The 21,883-nt window shown below is 33.8% G+C and overlaps 2 protein-coding genes across 2 annotated transcripts; both read right to left on the bottom strand.

Moving 5' to 3' along the window:
- Positions 1-400: 400 nt before the first annotated feature.
- Positions 401-8,677, bottom strand: LOC132039000 (RNA-binding KH domain-containing protein PEPPER-like). Its single transcript, XM_059429524.1, has 6 exons — positions 8,287-8,677; positions 3,885-4,149; positions 3,650-3,798; positions 3,179-3,562; positions 1,244-1,444; positions 401-922 (listed from the first exon to the last, which is right to left on the bottom strand). Exons 1-6 carry the CDS (start codon positions 8,629-8,631, stop codon positions 731-733), a joined length of 1,536 nt encoding a protein of 511 aa, XP_059285507.1. The 5' UTR covers positions 8,632-8,677; the 3' UTR covers positions 401-730.
- Positions 8,678-12,692: 4,015 nt separating this feature from the next.
- On the bottom strand, positions 12,693-18,565 carry LOC132038983 (uncharacterized membrane protein At1g16860-like). Its single transcript, XM_059429493.1, has 5 exons — positions 18,376-18,565; positions 15,685-16,673; positions 14,808-14,963; positions 13,628-13,839; positions 12,693-13,231 (listed from the first exon to the last, which is right to left on the bottom strand). Exons 2-5 carry the CDS (start codon positions 16,540-16,542, stop codon positions 13,039-13,041), a joined length of 1,419 nt encoding a protein of 472 aa, XP_059285476.1. The 5' UTR covers positions 16,543-16,673; positions 18,376-18,565; the 3' UTR covers positions 12,693-13,038.
- Positions 18,566-21,883: the final 3,318 nt, after the last annotated feature.

The raw sequence follows: 21,883 nt of genomic DNA, 5'->3' as shown, positions 1-21,883 counted from the left end.
TTGAAAATAAGTTTAGGCGTTCAAATGAAAAGCTCCAAGAATATCTAACTGATTAAAGGCAAAAGGCATATTAAAGTGCTATTGCAGGAAGCAAACAAAAGAAAACTATTTCAAGGGTTTATTTATAATTATCAAGATTTTTCTCATGTCCTCACCCAAAATTTGAGCTTATTGAAGAAAAAGCTCTCAGTAGGAAGCGTTTTATCCCTTAGTAGACCTATTAGCGCGATTTCTGATTAGTCAAGTACTCTCAAGTTAATAAATTCCGAATACCGGACACTTAAAAAGAAAGAAAAAAATAGAAACAAAGAGCATAGCTGCCTTTTCCAAACACTATACAGAACAAAATTTGACAAGGTTCATTCATGGGAAAATTTGTGAAAAACTAACACCACTCACGCGAGGCAATTGCAACTGATCATTTTTTGTGAAGTGGCAAGTTGCAATATCATTTACAAAACAAAGTTTTAAAAAAATTAAATAAACTAAAGATAATACTTTGAGAGAACCATACAGCACTTGACCATATTACACTTGCAAAATTCAATGGTATCATATCGACACACATGTAAGACTACAAGCTATGGTGAGCTACTGAAAAGCTATCAATACATTGCTGTAATCGACATCAGATTAACAAAGCATCATGCACCACATGCAGTTGCTTCAGTGTTTGCTCTGGCACCAAACAGGACGGGAAGTACGAGTGCTAAGACTCAGCCTATTCTGTTCATGACCTGTAGCTATTGTACCCTCCTCCTGCACCGAATGATGATCCATAGCCACCGCCATATTGCTGTCCGCCGTATGAAGATGAGGGGTAGGACCCACTGCCTAGGTTAGAGTAAGAAGACTGCCTCGAGCCTGTATCTAACTGGCCATAACTGCTCGGAAGTGATTCTTTGTGGCTACCCATAAATTCCTATAATGAGGATTCATTCATCAGTTGCTTTGCAATTCATCAGAACACTATGAACTCCTCAATCGCATATTATTTAGAAATTATTACATATTTGGACCGTTCCAAAAAATAATGGCCAGCAAATGTAAATGACTTGTACATTAAGTACAAATATACATATGATACACATGGGTTTTGTATATTTTGGCTAGCGCCCGTAATTAATTTTGATCAACGGGCCAAAAATGAAAAAAGCCCATGCATAAAAGATGTGGAGTGTTTACATATCAATTTGATGTCTTTTTGATATTTTCTTCATAAAAAGAGGAAAATGAGATTTACCTGCATAAGTTGCTGGGCTGTCTGAACTTGTGATGACGACCCTTTTATTTCCACCGTGATTTCATCAGCTAAGCCCCTACTTTCTTGAACTGTAAGAATGGCACCACTAGTACGTCGTATATAAGCAATATTAGCTCCCCCAATGCCAATGATATCTTCTGCAAAAGCTAGTGGTATTTGCATTTGAACGGTTTGGGAAATCTGGAAGGAAAAACAAGATAAGGTCACCAAAGAATAGTATATTGTTTTTGACATAACAGAGTAACATTTCACACATTGAAGAAAACTTATATTTAGCATAAGAAGCCGGTAAAGAGTAATTATGATTTTACAGATCTAGGCTTTTTAGACCAGAAAACATATGCAACTAATCACAACTTACGACCCCAGTTAAGACAACATACTACTACATATACTCAACTTGTGATGATTGGTAAGTGTAGCAAAGAAAATTACTAATTTGCTAGCCCTTCACCCTTCCGAATAAAACCATAAAAGTCACCATCAGTGTGTATTTCACCAAATGCAGATTCTCACTTAACAACGTCACTATTAATATTTTGGATTGTATAAATGTCACTATTTATCTTATTAGTTTAAGTAGGCGTTTGGCCATGAAAATCAAATATTTTCACTTTATTTGGAACTTTGAAGTCCGAGTTGTGTGTGTGTGTGTGTGTGTTTTTTTTTTTTTTTTTTTTTTTTTTGATGACATGGGAACCCGAGTTGTCTTTGGTTATAGTTTTTGAAATGAATATTTGGTTGTTTGAATGACTTAACTTGAGTTTGCTTATTTTGAACAAGAATTACAAAAAAATCACCGGAAAGAAAAAGGGTGCTAAGAATAATTTCCCAAGAAAGTCAAACAACAAAAGTAGAAAAAAAGTGCTATAACAAACATGGAAAGGAATCTATTCACAAAAACAAGCTACGTGAATGCAAACATCCAAGACATTATCAGTTTATCTTCTTTTTATTTAAATAATCGTGATGAAAGGTAGGGTAGAGAGGTTGTTACCAATAGACCCTCAGCTCAAAAAAATCGCTTTTCAGAACATGTTTGAAGATAAGATGAAAAGAAAAAGATTACTTTCCGACAAAAACTTTAATGTTTCGCTTTACTTTCAACACTCCACACAAACTAAATAATGAGTTAACTTTGAGTTCTTTTCTTTTTTACTTTGACGAAGAAATACTAAAAGATCACCGCAATGAAAGATGTTGCTAAGATTCTTTTCCCTAGAAAGTCAATATCAATTGCGCGCTGTACAAAGATAAGCGCTTATTGTTATAAACACGGAGAGGAATCTATTCTCATAAAAGAGGTACAGGAATGCAAACGTCTAGGACTTCATCAATTTAGCTTGAATTGGCACCACAAGGGAAATCGAAAGTTGCTGTAACAATGACCGGAAACACAATGCTCAGGGAGAAGAGGGACTCACTGCCTGACTTTACTACCCCGACAAAAAGGAAGAAAAGAGGACCTCTTGAAACAGCGAGTGAATTCAATGATCAACAGAGGTACTTATACTTGGACAAGATGCCCACAAAGAAAAGACCAGAGTAGGATTCTTTTGGAACAGAAATTTGATGTCCAAAGGAAGAATCTAATATCCACACACTAATACCACAACGAAAAAAGAAAACAAAAGGTTTTGAAAACTGTTTTGTTTGAAAAGTCACTAAAGAGCCGGTGCCACAGACCCACAGGAACAGTCACCGAAAAAAGTAAGACGAGAATAACTTATTAAAGGAAAGATAAATGTTGGATCAGACAGTCTGATTCCCCCGACCATAGGCAAAAACTAATTAAGTCTCCATAAAGATTGTATAAGCTATCATACCATGTGAAAATAGATGAGGAGAAATGTTTTTGGTTAAAAACATATACAACAGCTCCATAATGTAAAGTCAAATGCTAAAGCCACAAACCTGAGTAATAACAGAATTCCCAGCTCGACCAACACCTGAAGTGCGAGTTCCAGAAATTGCAGGATCTTGTCCATACAATGAAAGTCCAGGGTCCTTCCCATACAGTGAAAGTCCAGCAGGATGATATTGTGAGTCCAGCTGGCTTTCGCGTTCAGAAAATTGAGAATCCCTCTTTGTTGGAGGTGGATAATCACCAAGTCCTTGTCGAGGTGGATAATCACCAAGTCCTTGTCGAGGAGGATAGTCACCAAGTCCTTGTCGAGGAGGATAATCACCAAGTCCTTGTCGAGAAGGATAATCACCAAGTCCCGCTCGTGAGGTGCTAAGCACTGTCCTCTCAGACCAAGGCTCGGCTTCGCGCTCCTGAACGGCAGGTGCATTGTACTGCGGAAAGAACAAGGTTAACAAGGATAAGCACATCAAAACATTGATATCCTAACAAACTGACAAAAGAAACAGACATAAACTTACGCTCTTTTCAAACAAAGGAAGAACGCTATGATCCACCAAGAACTTTCTAAGGTGCCCAATCACTGATTCTAAAGCTTTAAGAACCTTAAGAGCTTCACCTTGAATTTCCACAATTTTCTCATCTGGAGTCGCATAGATTGACATCTCATCTGTGTACATAGATTAAAGCAAACCCTAGTAACTTACTAATTCTAGTAATTAAAGCAGTAATAGAATAAAGACTGCAAAGAAATACCATTGGAAAGAACTCGAATGGAGGCACCAGTGTTTTGCTGGATAGGCTTGATTAAAGACCCTTGCTTTCCTATTAAGTTCACAGCTTGTGTTGATGCTACAAGTAGTCTGATGGAGCAGAATGCAGCCCCAGCAGCTCCAGGTAAGTCGCCATCACCTTCACCTTCACCTTCGGACAGTCCACTGACACGTTTGAATATTCTTATTACAGCATCCATCGCCGGGGATAATGCTGCCTCGGGTTCTTCTTTCCCCGATATTAGAACCTATGACATTGTTTATGGAGACTGTCATAAAGACTACTTAATCAAAGAGAGGGCAGAACAGAATAAGGAGGTCGGAAGCCTTCACAACAGCAAATATTGAATAATGATAGCTGGAAAGAATGATAGCCAATGAAGCATTTTAAGAGCGAGAAACGAAGAATAAAATGCAAACTTCACAAGAAAATAATTAACAATCACCTTTCCCCTTTCAATTAGTCCTATTACAGGGATGGACAGTAATTTTTAAATCTAAAACCTACGTCTGTCACACATATCTTCAACCCCTTAATTGTTCCACACCACTAGCCCCTTAAAGTAAAAAAGAGAAAACACAAAAGGTCAATAATTTACAAAAGGTCAATAAATCTTTTTTTAATAAGTACAAAAGATCAATAATCTTTCTTGTAGCTCAAGCGGCATCCCAAAATATGCTGCAAGAAACTGACTTTCTTTTGAGCTTGGAACTAATTTATGGTGGTACATATGTAAGATATGTAAGAATTAGTTTCTCATGCGCAACAGTTCAGTCATCTCCTTAAAACCAAGATGTATTCCATGTCATGACACGTGTTTGCACTAAACAAATCATTTCGAACAGAACTTTTGGTTCTCCTATGTGAAGACTTGTTATTCCTTTTTTTGAAAACTCAATACTTCTTGAAGTCGGAAGGGATAATTAGAAGGTTAATGGATCTACTGTAATTGGCTGTTCACGCTGCTTCCAGTAATTCTTTTTTTTTTTTTTTTTTTTTTTTTTTTTTTTTTGGTATCAGGTCGCTACTTCAAGTGATTCATATGATATCTAGAATTAGGATAAAGCTTATCAAAGTACCTCACTAGAGAAAAAGAAGTGTCCACCCCTTTTGCCATGAAGAGAAGTTCTATTGATTCTTCCCTTCGTTTCTTTCTGGGATAACATTATTACAACTTACCCAAAAGGATTTATGACAGATCATGCAGATACAGGAAAGTTCTTACTTCAACATCAAACCACAGATCATAGAGCCCGTTTGGATTGGCTTATATAAGTCCCAGCTTTTTTTGGTTTTTAGGTGTTTGGCAGCCAAAAAAAATTAGTTGGGGTGGGCAACTTATTTTTTTAGCCCAGGGCTTATAAGCTGTTTTTTTGGTCAAACCAGCTTAATTTTTTAAGCAAAAGAAGTAGTCTAGCAGAGGAAAACAATTCAAAAGAACTCTTGGAGTGGTCGTCCACTGGCCCAACCATTAAAATTTGCATAGTCTAAAAGAATGTGTCTGTATATGTATGATGTTTTGATTGCATATACAAGTTGGCACAAATCAAGGAAGTCTATCGACTCAAGATTTTTTTTTTTTTTGATCGGTTCTATTGAATCAAGATATAAAAGAAAGTACATACCAGGACAGCATTTTGAAGATGCAGAAAGCAAATACTACACATAAATAACACCATCTGACTAGCAAATAAAGCAGTTGGCAATGGCAATGTTCTTATAATAAGAATTACAAAAGAATCCAAGAAAACATTAATGTTACAATAAGAGCAAGTCCATCTTTTTTCTTTGATAAGCGAGAGAAATCCACCGGGACCAGAGGCGCATGGTTCGAAGCTCAGTGAATAATGGGTCCATCCCTCTAATCTTCTCCACTTAAATACCAAACTTTTGTTTGCAGCAAGATTCAAACTAGTGACAAGAATTCTATCTTGTCAAAGCATTTTTTTTTTTTTTTTTTTTTTGAGACTTGTAACATTTAATCTATATATCCACAGGTGTACCACATCATCCCCTCCAAAAGTTATTTGACATTTATTCTTAGAGATCTAACGCTTCTTCTGTCTGACTTTCCTGTTTACACCAAAAATAAAAAAGACAGGCAGTTCATCTTTAATATCTTCTGCTTGTTCTCAAAACATCTCTGGTTCCTCTCTTTCCAAACAGTCCACCAGATACATAATCTTCCATCTCTCCTCTAATTCCCATCCCTGTTCCAGCACTTTAACACTCCTTCTATGCTCCCAGGCTTCACCCATCTGATCATAAACATCTACCCATTAGTGTACCATGTTATTTGACATTTATAGATTGCTTTGACTAGACAATTGTTTCCTTAATATCTACCAAATTTCAGGTAATCTATTCTTCTAAAGGTTTTGTAAAGGTTTGTAAAGACGACACCCTAACTTCACAGTTTCCCAGCTAAATACCTCAAGTTGGTTAGAGCACATGTTTGACCAGGCTTATGTGATGTTAATGACACTTGTAAGGAGAGTAAATACATGTTGGTTTCTCTTCTCACAGTAAGATTAAGAAACCAAATGTTCACGATCATTGCTCTGCCTTTTGCTACACCTCTCACTCCCTCAATCTTTTTGCTTTTTCGTTATTTCAGTTTTCCGTCTAAATCTTACCTTAGAATTAGCTTTGACATTCATCTTCAAAGACATTCATTGCACTTCAAATCAGAGGCGGAGCCAGGATTTGACGTTTATGGGTTTGGGATTTTAGTTTTTTAGAGTTCTTGAGTTCTTAATTAATAATTTATATATAATTAATAATTTATATATGTTCAATAGGGTTTTGATAAAGCTTTTTGGCCGAACCCACACCAGATGAGCTAGCTCCGCCCCTGCTTCAAATGGATGCTTTACCGAAGGTTTGAAAGTGGAGCAAATAGCAAATCTGAAATTTCACACCTTGGCAAAGCTTCTTCTCATTTTTAAACTCTCTATTGGCTGGTTTTATTTTCGTGAACTTCCATTAGCTTAACGCTGTAAAAATCTCCACCAAGTACTTCCAGTAACTCGTTGGTGTAATACTTAGACCTCTCTTCATTATCATTCTAAGAAACTTCATCACTAAAACCAGATTATATTCAACATGAAAAAAACAGTTGAGTCAGTTCCTTACATCTAGCATTTTCTCTTCTTCCTTTTGTGTGGCAGGTGTCGGGGGCACGGGATGGAGGGTCCCATAGAGGAGTCATGCCATGAAAAATAAGGCAGATCTACATAGAGGGATTAACTTGTGTACTAAGTTGTACTCTAGTCATGCGACTCAAACTTTCTAAACCCTTAATGCTTATTAAGACATAAAAATCAAATGTATAGCCCAGCAAGGGAAACCAGTCAAAATTTAATATCCAAGAAGCCTGAACTTGAGAATTGTATGGTAAAAATCCTACTTTTCATGTTAGAGTTGCAAAATTTGATCTTTGTCAAATCCTTCCCTTCCCCTATTCCAATATGGTGTCATACTTCCTCTCTTCCTAGTTTGTGGTCATTCAACTAGTGTAATATATCAATTTCTAGCAAGGAGATACAAACATATGCAAGATTCCAATCTGTTACCTACAACATATTCCATTAGAATTTCCCTTATGTCAAGGCAGAGCTGGCAAAATGATTAAAAATAGAAAGTAACCATCCAATCCCATTAGACATGGTTGGATAACTGACTTCTTAAAATGGATCAAATATGGATACTATCCATATTATCCACTAAAAAAATGCATATCCAGATGGATAATATGGTTATTCATATAATCAATACCCATTTGTATGCTTGTTATTTTTCAAAAGTTCTTGCTTTCTGAGAGTCTAAGCTTATTTTGGCTTTTAGCTTGTGTTCTCACCTCACTATTCCTGAAATCATGTATTGTCGAATATTTTATCCGTTTTTGTTTAACCCAATTTCGACCACCCATATCCGATGCCAGCCGCCCGTTTGCCACTCCTATGTCAAGGGAACTCAAAAAGCTTATACTCCCTCCGTTTCAATTTATGTGAACCTATTTCCTTTTCAGTCCGTACCAAAAAGAATGACCCCTTTCCATGTTTGGAAACAAATTACCTTTATGCAATGATTTATAGCCACACAAAATATATGTGCCTCATTTTACACCCCAAGTTCAAAAGTCTTCTCTTTTTTCTTACACTTCGTGCGCAGTCAACTATTTTTTTCTCATTTTGTCTTTGCTTATTATCTTATAATCCTATTTTACCCTTTACCCTCCCTTTTTATAATAGCTTTATCCCGTACCCTACTTATGTGTAGCATTAACGATACAATCTATCCAAACATTGCATACATCAAAACAATACAATACAACACATTATGAAACAAAGTGTAAGGATACGCGACGAAAAGGGTAACTTACAATGCGATCAGGCGAAGAAACAGGCCCATCAAGAACGCGAATCTTCGCCCCGGTTTCTTCACACATCTTCTTAACAAGCTCACCTTTTCTCCCAATAATACTACCAACTTTAAGCACAGGTACAACCAACCTAAAAACACAACTCCCAGGCCAACCAGGCCACTTTGGTTTCTCTACTGAAACAACCTCTGCAGTAGTAGTAGTAATAGCTGGTTCATCCTTTAGTGTTTCTTCTTGTATTATTTGAGGATTTTGAGGTTCTTGGTTTGTTTCCAAGGTTGTTGTAATAAGGGTTTCTTGTTCTTGCACAGAGCCATTTTGGGTTTGTTCTTCTGTGGAAGCCATTGTAGGGAAGTATTAGGGTTTAGGGTAAAGTTTTTGGAAAAGAAAGAGAGAATAGGAAGATATGGAGGATTTTATAGAGGTGGAGATTCTCACGTGCATAACACGTGCTTATTTTTTTATTTTATTTTTTTTGAGATAATTTCAATAATATATGATGACATAAAATATTAAATCCACGTAGCTATGTTTTTAATTTATATCTGCATAGACAAGTTTTTTTGCAACAATCTTTATACACTTGATGTACAACATTATACACTTACTAGTGTAGACAATGTATCAAACATTGTATAAAAGTGTATACTAATACTAGTGGCATTTGGCCCGTGCTAAGCCCGAGCCCGAACTACATTAAAATTTATACTTGCAACTTTTTTTTTTCTTTTTGCTATTCTTGCTTTTTGCTTTGTTTTTGTAACATTATAAGATAGCTCGATAATATCTCAAAAATTTTAAAATATTAAATTATATAAAAAAAAATTGTAAGTTCAAAAACAATAGTATTTTCTTAGAGTATATTTTAGACTTCCTTTTCATTTTCAAACAAATGCATGCACCAAAGCTCTTCTTTTCTTTATTTTAATGAAAGTTTTTTAGAGTAAAGTTTTTTTACCTTATGTTGGATTAACTTCATTATTTTTTTCCTCAATTAAACTTAAATTGGCAAACTTATTTTTTGCAAAAACGATTACAGTATCTAAGTAGCATCGAAATTACTTGATGCTACAAATTATTGTATGATGACGTCAATGAGGTTAATTTATAAATAAAGATAGCGTTTAAAATTAAATAATTAAAAGTCTTGATACGGCAAAATACATTTATAGATGTTCCTTCAGATTAAATCATTCTAAAAGAATTGAAACGTTAATGAAATCATTTGTTTTTCTTACTTTAATCTTTGTTTTCCCTTAAAATATTCATATTAAGAAATGATGTATTTTTTACTTTTTCTTAATTTAAGTTACCTTTTAAGGAAATCTATATTGTAATTTCTTAAACATATAAGGAACATTAGTATTTCATATTATCTTAACCATTTTGTCCTAAGTTATATAAAACATTGATTATCCCATCTCTTGTAAAACATTAATGCAATATTAAAAAAGTTTTTTTAAACCATTTTTTTTATTTACCCAATAAAAATATGAAAAATCACTTTCATTATTATTTAATATTAATTTTATTTGGAGAGTTAAACTCTAATTTTTAAATTATTTTTTTCAAACATTTCCAGCTATATATAAAAAATATTTTTTAGTGTAATAACTTTTTTACTTGTCCATAATAAATTTAGTTTTTCTTTTAATTTGACACAAGCTTAATAACCATTTTCCAATAAAAGAAAGACAACAAACTTTTGGATTGTTTTTAAACTTTGTTGAATAAATAGGTCTTTTGTGAGATTACTATCACATTTTCCGGGACATCATCACTCCTTATAATATTTGAGGCCCATATAATTAATCAAATTTGTCAAAATATTGAGAACTTGCAAGATCATTCAAACTTCAAATAGAGGTAAAATGGACAATATTTTTTTTTTTTGTGTGAGAATTACAAAAATTGAGCAGACCATATTTAGGACAAAAAGTAAATTTGACTTTAGAAAACAATGTCAAGACCTAAAAGTTATTAATAAAAAAGTTTGAGAATATGTTGGAAATTTTTGTGAGGACTACAAAAGCCCTTTGATTGTCCCTTATATATAGTAGTAATATAAAAGGGTCATTTCGTGTAATATTAGAAATATGGGTCATTTCGGATAAATATTTTCTCCAAATAGATATAGAGTGTTACTTTTACTTTTTCTTTTTCTTGTAATAAATAATTTTAGTAGTAACTATATTATTTGGGTGTTCTAACTTCTAAAGGAGTCGTTTGGTTGCTTGTTAGGAGCTAAATTATTCATATATTAAATTTTGCATAAGTAATCATGTTCGGTTGCATACTTTTAATATGTATAAGAGTCAACACGCCTAATATAGTGTTTAGTTTGCAATTTAGAAACCCGCATAATTAAGAAGAGTACTTGTATCGGTTAAGAGGAAATTTGAGTATTATTTTATGCAAATAGAATATGAAATAACTAAATCCTGCATATCTAATCCATGTATAAAATAATGCATAGAATCTCTCATACTAATCTTGCATTACTAATAACTGCATAACTCTAACCAAAGAACCAAACAACCCCTAACTGAATTCTGAGGCCAATCAAACAATTTTTTGGAATGATGTTTCACCTAAATTCTTGAAACGTTTGGGTAAACAATCGTAAGTAAAGATAAATTATAATATATTTTGAATAACAATAGTAAGCAAAATTATACTAGAGTGAAATGTGACAAATATTTAAACGTCAATTACAAAACATTTATCACTCCGGGTAGTTTGATTTGTGAACAAGTTATTTTTTATATTAATACAAGATTTGAGTGTGTACGACATAAGAAGAGATTGTAAAATAATTCACAATACGGAAAAAATATAATATTTGCGTGTGCAGTACAATTTGTAATGCATGTATTTTGATATTGATGTTGTAACTTTTATTTTAAGGATATTATGGGTTTCTTTGGCATTAGTTCATTACAGGACATGCTTATAATTGTTCCATTAATTAGTTACTCAAATTGGTGATAATTTTGAAATATTGAGAGGAAAAATCTTCTCATTTGTTCTTTGAATAACTTTTAATCTTCGCAAGGTCATTCGAGACATTGCCAAGATTTCTTTGTTATGATAAATGTGATTGGTTTTCTATTTAGTAGGCGTTTGTACATACAATTTGAAAACATGGTTTGAAATCAGCGTTTGGACATGCAATTTCGTCTCATGGTTTCAAATCATGTGATGAAATCTCATATCATCCAAAAAGGCATGATTTGGGGTTTCAAACTATGTCCAAACGGCAAGTCCAAGATTCTCCGTTCCCATATGTATGATTGTCGGGTTGAATTACAACTCATGTTGGATTGTGCAAACTTGAAAGCAACAAGGTCTACGATTTCCACACTGGTTATTGTGTTAGTTTAATCGACTCAAATCTTTTGTAGTTTAAATTGCGTTATAATAATAATAATTATTATTAATGTTGTTCTAACTATTGTTGTTATTATTATTATTATTATTTTTCAATTAATGTCAATTGCAAGCCATAAAATTCACAGTTAAATATTTTGCTATTGATCATTAAGTAACAACGTAAAATTAGCAACTTTTTCCGATAATAGTCTAAAAAAATTCCAATAATCACCTACTACTATTTTTGCGGCTTTGCTTAATTAATTCCTTCTAAGGTCAAGATTGCTAAATTGTAAGTTGAAATCACATTTGCAGTTTATTGACATATAGAAAACTAAACAATTCTACCTATAATTACATAAATAACCGCATCCGAGAGTTCATTCATAATTAGAAAGCCGAATCGTGTCACACCAAATGGAGCAAGACAATTTTCAAGCATCTAACATGTTATTGAGAATTTAAAGAGTTTGATTTAAACAAGTAAATTAAACCCTCATAACATACAAAAATCAAGTAGTTTGAGACAGGAGTGGTAGTCAAGAAGACAAAGTGATTTTGGTCGATTGAAAACCATATACATAGTGTGTAAAAGCTAGAAATACTTGATCTACCATCAGACTCCAAAAAAATTGCGGTCAGCTTCATACTCAAGATTGTCGTAGAAAACCATATAGAGAGAAGCTAGAAATACTTGATCTAGCATCAAACTCCAGTGCAGTCGGGTGCATAAGCTCTTGCTATGCACGAGCCTGGTACACTAAGCTTGATCTAGCATCAAGCTCGAAAAACGGGTAAACCTGTGCACTAAGGTCCCGATGCATTAAGCTCCCGCTATGCACAAATCTGGGTGCACTAAGCTTCCGCTATGCACGGTCCCGTGCACTAAGCTTGATCTAGCATCAAACTCCAATCGTATCAAGAATGTCAAATTTTTTTCCTTGCCTGAACTTCAAAGCATCAACTTTTCAATATGCAATTAGCAGCAACATATTTCTGCAAGTGGGAATGAGTTCATTGCTAGAACAACAGCCTTGAAAGTGGCTAAGAGGCCACAAAAGAATTCATCAAACCAAATAAACATACCTTGTTTTTTTTTCAGGACAAACAGATTTTGACAAGCCCCCACATGAATAAAAATATATAAAAGTTCTCTGGCCATAAGAACTCCCTCAAAAAATCCTCATTAATCAACACGTTTCCTCTATTATAATACTAATCACACCAACACCATTACGGGCAAAAGAAAAAAAAAAAAAGCAAAAAATAGGATTGACAAACTATACACCTTGTTAACCGAGTGGAGACGCCATCCTCATTACTACGGAAAAGAGGATTTTGCAACAACTTTCATACCAAAAACAGTAGGGCCTTCATCGGCTACACTGGAATGACATCAATCTTTGAACTGTCCTCGCATCTCAGTACAACGCCATCCAGACTGGCTGGAAGAATGCATTTAGCCCACTGACATCCTGTTGAAAACGGCTCAGGCGGAGGAACAATCATAAGGACATTATCATTTCGTTGGACAACTCCCATTACACTGACCGTGCTACCTTCTTTTATATACCTGATTGCAAATGTAGATGAGAAAAGAGTCAAGAGTGACACTACATTTTCACAAAGACAATATAAGGTGGGGATCTGCATCTAGATGTTATTAAGGCTTTTTTCATTTTTGGCCCGTCGGCCAAAATTAATTATGGGCACTAGCCAAAATATACAAAAACTATACACTGTTATAGTATATTTTGTGTATATAATCTGTATATTATATGTATATTTATACTTTTTTTTTTATAGTATATTTTGTGTATATAATCTGTATATTATATGTATATTTATACTTTTTTTTTTTTAATTTACCAAAACCATACATTTGCTGGCTATTATTCTTTTGAGCGGTCCAAAAATATAATTGTCCTATATTATTATGCACAATTGTTTAAAATTGTCAAAATCATACCCTTCTTTCAATCGCATTATTCTGTCATCACTGGATAGATTTCTGGCAGTTAGCCACCTGATAAAATCGGGGGACATGTCCCTATTTGATGGATTGATGTCCACAACAACAGATTCATCAACATAAGGGGTTACCCTTGCACCATATCCAGTTTTCACCAATGCCCTTAATCCAGATTGGAAGTCAGAGATGTAGAAATCCGTAACATGCCTCTGCACATAGAAAAGAAGAAAAGCATATAAAGCCTTTAGTTTTGTGATTACTTGTATGTTAAGAAGCATATCAAGCCTTTTGTTTTACTGTAATCATATGTTTGCTTCATCCCCAACATGTAAGGCTTACATTAAATTAAACCGCGCTTTCCTCACCTGATTAACACAATAGTTTTTTATTAATGAAGATCAACACGATAATTTCATAGCAGATAAAATGCTGGGTAGTAAGATTTATAAATTACAACTCCCTTTGTTTCAATTTGTTTGTTTTACTTTACTTTTTAGTCTGTTTAAAAAAGAATGCCAATTTCTCTATTTAGTAACTCTTCACATCCAACATCCTACATGGCATAGACCACAAGATTCAGAGGGCATTTTAGTACATCATACACCTCATTAGTTTAAGACCACACGATAAAAAAGTCTTATTAATTTTCTTAAACGCCGTGCTAAGTCAAACTAAGGAAAACAAATTGAAACGGAGGGAGTAATCTTTTTGAGTTGAGAGTATCTTGGTAAGTTGCCACTCTGAAATATATTTGCAGGAAATCCAGGCAAGTGCCTTTTATGCAAGGCTTTGGAGTCCTCCTGCTATTTATGGAGACCTACTTCATTGAAATCAAGAAATAGGAAGTCGCCTAAGCTGGATTCTTCTTCATGTTAAGTGAGAAATTACTTTTTAGGTCATGTAGTTCTAAGCCCTTTTTTTTTCGAAAAGGAATGTAGTTCTATGATATCTTTGATACACTCTCTAGATAGAGCCAGCAGATGAGTTTATCTTGACTCATTTTTTGACAATGGAGAGTTTATCTTGACTCATAGAAGCTTCTTTTACTTCACTCACTTAGAAGGTGACAGCGAGATGGTTCCTCGAGGTTCCAACTGATCACTCAAAAAAAAAAAAAAAAAAAAAAAAGAGGGCATATTTCCAAATGAATAAAAAAGTGTGTTAATTATCTTCCCACCTCCAGGGAACGAAGGCCCCAAGTGAAACGACGATGTTCTGGATTGGCAGCTTTTGAATCCCAACCCCGGTATTCGTATAAGCTAGTGGATGTATAAACACATCTAGGAACCTTCTGGAATGCAGATTCCAGAGGAACATTTCCACATGTAACTACCTGCAAATCCATAAAGTAATAGTTAAGACATAATATTCGGAGAGTTTAATTTTCAGGATCCAACACAGACAAGGTTAGAGTTATGGCAAATGTAAACAACAATAAAATTAATAAACTACTCGCAAGAGCATTTTAAAATTTTCAAGGAGCTGAACTCACCTACAAAGAAACTTATAGAGATAGAGCACAGAATTGACTCCAACTATAATTGTCCTAAACAGCAAGTAGAAATGTTTGCACTACTGTGTTACAGATCCTGTCTAGTATATGATTTATCTATACACAGCAAAGGTGAAAGTTGCATAACAGATATGACAAACTTTATGGTCGTTTCCTTTTTTTAAGTCTCCATTGACCAAAATATATCATGAAAGTATTGGGCCAATTGACCAAAATATATTATGAAAGTATTGGGCCAATTGACTAAATTGCACGTCCAGAATTTTAAAATCCTATGACCTCAAACTTTTAGCTCTTCAATTTCGTATCCCAAATATTTGTCTTTGTTGGCTCTGAGATACACATAGGAAGAATTTTCTTACACTGATAATGGTAAATACCTATATGTATGCGCGCTTATGTGTATAACTTCTGACTATGATTAGCGGTATCATTAAAATACAGCAACCATAATATTCAAGTGAGTAATATTGTCTAGAATATGAATAGTGATAACTGAAAATGCGCAGAATGAATTTTGCATTATCAAGAAAAAACTTACACCAGATACTTTAACAAATTGACCATCTTTTGCAGTTCTAAGCTCAGCATCAGGGTACTGAGAAATGAAACCAACAATAGCACTTCTTCCATAACAAGTATTCCATGTGAATACTGCAGCAACAATGGCAAAGAGGATAACAACAACGACAAGCAGAATGGGATTGTGAACAGCACCAAGAATAAATCCCCCAGCAATAAATCCCATCACAAATAGAAGAATTATAGACCAAAGTATTGACTTCGGGAAGCTCTTTCGGAAGGAATATTCTTCACCATGGCTTAGCTTAGTAACCGCCTGGTTATTAACAATAGAACTTTGTAGCTTGATTGAGCCAGTGGAATCCAACGGACCCGACACCTTCCGCGGAGCACCAGCTGAATTTAGTGGGCCTGAAGAAATGGGCCCGGATGTAATGAGGCCCGTGGTAGGTAGAACTGGAGGAATCGGGCCAGAATTTTGGCGGGAACTAACAGGAGCCCCTCCAGGTTGGGGCCCACTCGACTTCCTTATAGGCTCCCCGTGTTTATTTAGAGGCCCAGAGTTTGTCTTTTTCAAAGAAACAGATCCAGTACCACCAGAAACCATGCGGTTGCTTGAGTTTAGTTGACCGGAATGAGAAGCAGCACCACCAAATGATCCCGTTCTTGTTGGGGCATTGTTAATAGGTCCGGATTTCCGTGCCCCTCCAGTTGGGATATCAAACATTTTCCCGAGTTCTCCGGACTTTTTGATATCACCACCAGTATAAGGCATGGCAACTGAACTCATAGTTGGAGTCTTTTCTTTTGGCTGTTCAGGCCGGCCAGATACATAAAGGCCATTGCCCAACTTATGAGATGGGAACCGAGAACCCATTAGGCCAACCTAGCTATATCAGCAGATGCCAATTGCAATGCACGTACACAACAGCGTTTATTCACGAATAAAAACTTGATAACAGGCTCTAAAACCACCTCAGTGGACCAATTTCACCAGTAACGTTATACCTATTCAACAGAAGCACCATATAAGCATCTCATCGCATTGGGAAGATAAAAACAAGAAGCATCAAAGGCTATGATCAGCCTTTTATATCTCATTGTTAACTTCAAATTTAAATACTTCAAGCTTAACTTCAATAATAAAAAAATTATTATTTAGGCAAAATTAAGAGTAGTTTAACTAACAAAGGAAGTAAACACCAATAGAAGTATCAACTATTTTCCAATTTGCAACTAATGAGCAAGAGAAAATGACTAACAAGAATGAGGAGTGGGAAAATGAAAAGAGATCTGAAGATGTTGTAAACCATTATAGAATACCCGTATTCTCTTTTTTTTTTTTTTTAATTGAACCACTTAGTCTGGGATAGAAGGAGATACAATAGAGCAGTGGCCTTAAACAGTATTCACAACATACAGGTCTGGATATCTTTTCCAAATTGCAATCAATGGAGACAAGCAAATCTGAAGTATATCTCTTTCAATCAGTTCTATTAAAAGGTCTTCTTGAATAACAGTAGTAAGCTATTAACATCCTTAAACTAACTATGTGGTGGGTGTTCACACAGCAACTACCGACAAAGAGTTCCATAGATCCCAAAAATAAATAAATAAATAAAAAAAAAAAAACAGACATACCCAGCAACCCGACCGCAGAGACCAAAATGTACAAAAATCAAATAAAGATTCAATTTTTACACACAAAATAAGAGTCCCAAAGACCAAAATGTTTCAAAACCCAAATAAAGATTCAATTTTCACACTCAAGAAAAAGTCTCAAATCAGGATCCAAGAAAACCCAAATCAGCAAAATGGGCAAAAAGAATCTACCATGTATAGAAATACTTTAATACTGAAAATCACCCCATAAAATCAACACCCCTTGTACTAAATCCAGAAAAGCAGATATACTCAGCAACCCAAAAGAGATCAAAGACCAAAATGTACAAAACTCAAATAAAGATTCCATTTTTAAACACAAACAAAAGTCCCAAATCAGCAAAATGGGTAGAAATACTGAAAATCACCCATAAAATTGTACTAAATCAAGAAAACAAAAACACCCCACAATCACATTCCTAACAAAAAGGTTAATGCACAAAACAGAGAAACAGATCAAGAAAGCTCAAAACTCAAATAAAGATTCCATTTTTACACACAAAAAAGTCCTAAATCAGGATCCAAGAAAACCCAAAATACTGAAAATCACTCCATTAAATCAACCCCCCTTGTACTAAAATCAAGAAAACAAAAACAGCCCACACTCACATTCTTAACAAAAAGGCTAATGCACAAAACAGAAGAAACAGATCACAAACTCAAAAACTCAACAAAAAGATTCCATTTTCAACCTCAAAAAATGTGCCAAATCAGGATCCAAGAAACCCCAAATCAGCATAAATACTGAAAATTCTACTAAATCAAGAGAGCAAAAACAGCCCACACTCACATTCCTAACAAAAAGATCACTGCACAAAACAGAAGAAACAGATCACAAAGCTCAAAAAAATATAAAGATTCCATTTTTACATACAAAAAAATGTCCCAAATCAGAATCCAAGAAAACCCAAATCACCCCATAAAATCAACAACCCTTGTACTAAATCAAGAAAGCAAAAACACCCCACATTCACATTCCTAACAAAAAGGTCATTTCACAAAACAAAGCTCAAAAACACTTGTTATTTCAAGAAAATGTGAAGGGTACCTTTGGACAAAATGAGTTGGTAATAATAGCAAGAAGTAGTAACATGATGTTTGGATCAAGAAACCAGTTTGTTTAACATGGGATTTGAGAGATGACAAGGCAGTAGTAGTAGTTGTTGTGTTGGTGGGTGTGGGGTTTGAGTAAAAGGGTAAAGTGGGGGTGGGGGTATATGGTGGTCTTTGGTGGTTTTGTTTGCTGAGGGAAAAGTGTTTAAGGAGAGGAAAACTTAGAAATAAAAAATTTAAAACTTTGAAATTAAAAATAAAAAATAAAAAGTGGAAACTGAAAATGGACCCTCCACCTTCCTTTTCTGTTCTGGTGGTTCTCTCAAGTGAGATGTGAAATGACAATTTTACCCTTCAATGTAAAGTTATATTTCTGTTTGCCATTGGATTTTTGCTCTAAGTTTGGAAAATTTCCCAAAAGGGAATCAATGATGATGAAATTTAGGGATCTGTCATTTATAAATTTTGAGTTAGTTACAATAACATCCCTGTAATATGACTCATTTTCAGATGCATCCCTTGTATTTGAAAATTAATCACTTAAACCCCTTATAATATAGAAATCCTACACTTGCACCTATGAGGTTTATCCGTAAGAGTTAAGACCGTAACTATGTATATTAATATATAATTATTAAAATTAAAATTATAAATAAGAAGTTTTTACATATTTACTTTTATGAAATTTAATAAAGAAAATAAACATTTTTGTTAAAATATTTTTATTCACATATTTGATTGAAATAGAGAATAAACGTTTTTGAAACATGTATCTTCTAAAACTTATAAATAAGAAATGAACAAAAATTACTTAATAAGATATACCAACTATTTGTTACTATTACTTTCCTACACTTTAAACATGTAAATTATTTATATTATATTAATTATAAGATTTCTCATTTTTATTTTAGTTTTTTTCAAAGAAAAAAATTTAGAAAAGAAAATCTAGGATCCAACTTCTAAGAGAATATGAACGAGGGATGAAAATTATTCAACCCATAGAAGAGAAATCAAATTTTGAATAAAGAGGTATATAGTAACATCTTTTTTTGTTATTGAATATTTTGGTGGATGATTTTCGTTAGGAGGCACTTTGATTTTCAAATAATTGATGGAATAATTACACATACCTCTTTAATATTTTGAATTGAAATATTCAACATGTTTCACCGGAGGATATTTTATATCGTTACTACAGAATATTTTGAAAAAATAGACTTTTATAATAAGTTCTTACTAGAGACCATTTGAAAGGTATTATACGGGTCAAAGCATTAGGAATGTGAGTGTGACGCTATATAATTACCGACATATTATGATATTAATTTGAATAAATAATTATATGCACTCGATATTTACATTAAAGCATGCTACAACAACAACAACAACAACATACCCATTATAATCTCACAAATGGGGTCTGGGGAGGGTAAGATGTACGCAGACCATACCTCTACCTTTATGTGATAGAGAGACTTTTTCCTATAGATCCTCAACTCAAAAAGAAATGTAATCGATGCAGAAACGTAAACGTAGAAAAAAAAGGCAATGAGTCAAATGAATAAAATAAATGCATGTTATATATCAATACACATTATTTAAAAAAAATTACGCGACCACCCTAAATCATTTTTAATGTACTCTATTACCTACTAACCATCTATCCTAATCAAAAACTTAAAGATTCAAGGTATGTCGGATACAATTAATAAAATTTGTCTCCGTCTAATCAAATTGTGTCACAAAACTTGAGATCTACCTCTACCTCTCCTATTTTTATAAAAAAAATCTCAAAAAAAGTTTTAGTGCACGTGATTGACCAGCTATATTGTTGTCCTCATCTTTTCCGAATAAATTGAACCCCTTTCCCGTAAAATTCATTATTAATCCTATCCTCCTATTGTTCTTGCCCACACATCCATATTAATTAATGAACTCCGCCACATTCATCTCCCGAACGTGGCATTAAAAATAGACCAAATAAACATATATATCACAATTTTTTCTTTTAATAAAAATAGGGTCTACTCTTTAAGCCTTGGCGACACTTTCTTGTTGCACACGGCGAGCCTCCATTTCGCCCACCCCACCCCACCCCAAAAAAAAAAAGCGCATCAATCTCTCCATCTCCTCGATTAATGATCTAAAATAAATTGTCATCTTAAATGATATCAATCTTCACTTCCACCTTTGAAAAAAACGTTAAACTACGCTACCATTATAATTAAATGATTTGATAAAGTAAAAATGTCTGCGTGTTCTAAACTCGAATTTGCCCAATGAACTACACATATTTGAATGAGAATTTGAGGGATTTTTTGGACTAAGTCCTAAAATTTGAAAATTAAGGATTTGATCTAGTAAACAAAGTGGAACTAAAGATCTACTTGTAGCTTTGGACTCGGGTTTTGAGTGATTCAGGACTGTAATTTATTTCTAGGCTTGATTATATGGGCTCGGAGTTGAGTTTTGGATTGACTTTGACCTTGACTGCATAGTAAAATATGATTTGAGTTTAGTGGCATTATTTGACGGCCTAAATAATTCTTTTGAATGGATTTGAACCAGAGGCGGATCTAGGATTTGAAGGTGGCGGGTGCCACAATTTTCTTCAATGTACATCTTGTTAGGAACGTGTATTTAGGTCGAGTTTATCTCTTTTTAGTTTATTCGGCTCAACTTAATAGGCTTTTTTTATTTATTTACAAATATGAAAATTACACCTCAAAAATAAATAAAAAACGAACATAATTAGCATCTTAAACAAGGAATCACACTCATTAACACCCATTAACAGAAGTAAAATCAACATTTTGACCAAGGGACTTGCATCTCTTATGTATATTAAAAAATGAATTTGCACAAGTAAAACAACATCTTCAACAAGGGAATTACGCCAATCAAAATAAGAAAAATAATAGAAAAACTCTTCAATAGGTAAATACTCCCATAAGTAAATGTAGAATTAGATAAACTACAAGTTCTCAAAAATAAATCAAAAATTTTATGTTTTTTTCTAAGCAAGATCAATCTCCCATCACAATTTAAGTAGTAAAGTGATTTAAATTGAATTTAATAATTATAGAATAGCATAAATCTTATAGGAATGACCTCCGTCCATTTTTATTTGTCCATTATACTAAAAATATATGTCCACTTTTACTTGTAAGTTATATAGTTTGAAAACCAAGACATAATTACCATTTTATATTATTTTATTTATTATTAAGTAAAAATTCATTTCTCATTTTATTTATTTTATTAAGATTTGCCAAGTCAAATATAGAACTAGAAAACATGGAGGAAGAATAAACAAAAGAAATTATTAAAAAAAAAAAAGGAATTTTTTGATCTCAATCCAAAATTTGAAAATTAGACCCAAGTTTTTCGATTTAAATACAAAGTCGATTAAGAGATATACTTAATTTAAGGGATTTTGAAGTTTCTATTCGTGTGTTCTCGCTAGAAATCACATATAAAATAATAGAAAAGGACTGTAA

The sequence above is a fragment of the Lycium ferocissimum genome, chromosome 12, assembly GCF_029784015.1.
Source record: "Lycium ferocissimum isolate CSIRO_LF1 chromosome 12, AGI_CSIRO_Lferr_CH_V1, whole genome shotgun sequence".
Lineage (NCBI taxonomy): Eukaryota > Viridiplantae > Streptophyta > Magnoliopsida > Solanales > Solanaceae > Lycium > Lycium ferocissimum.
The sequence above is the reverse complement of the archived record's forward strand: the minus strand, read 5'-3'. Positions and strand labels throughout refer to the sequence as shown.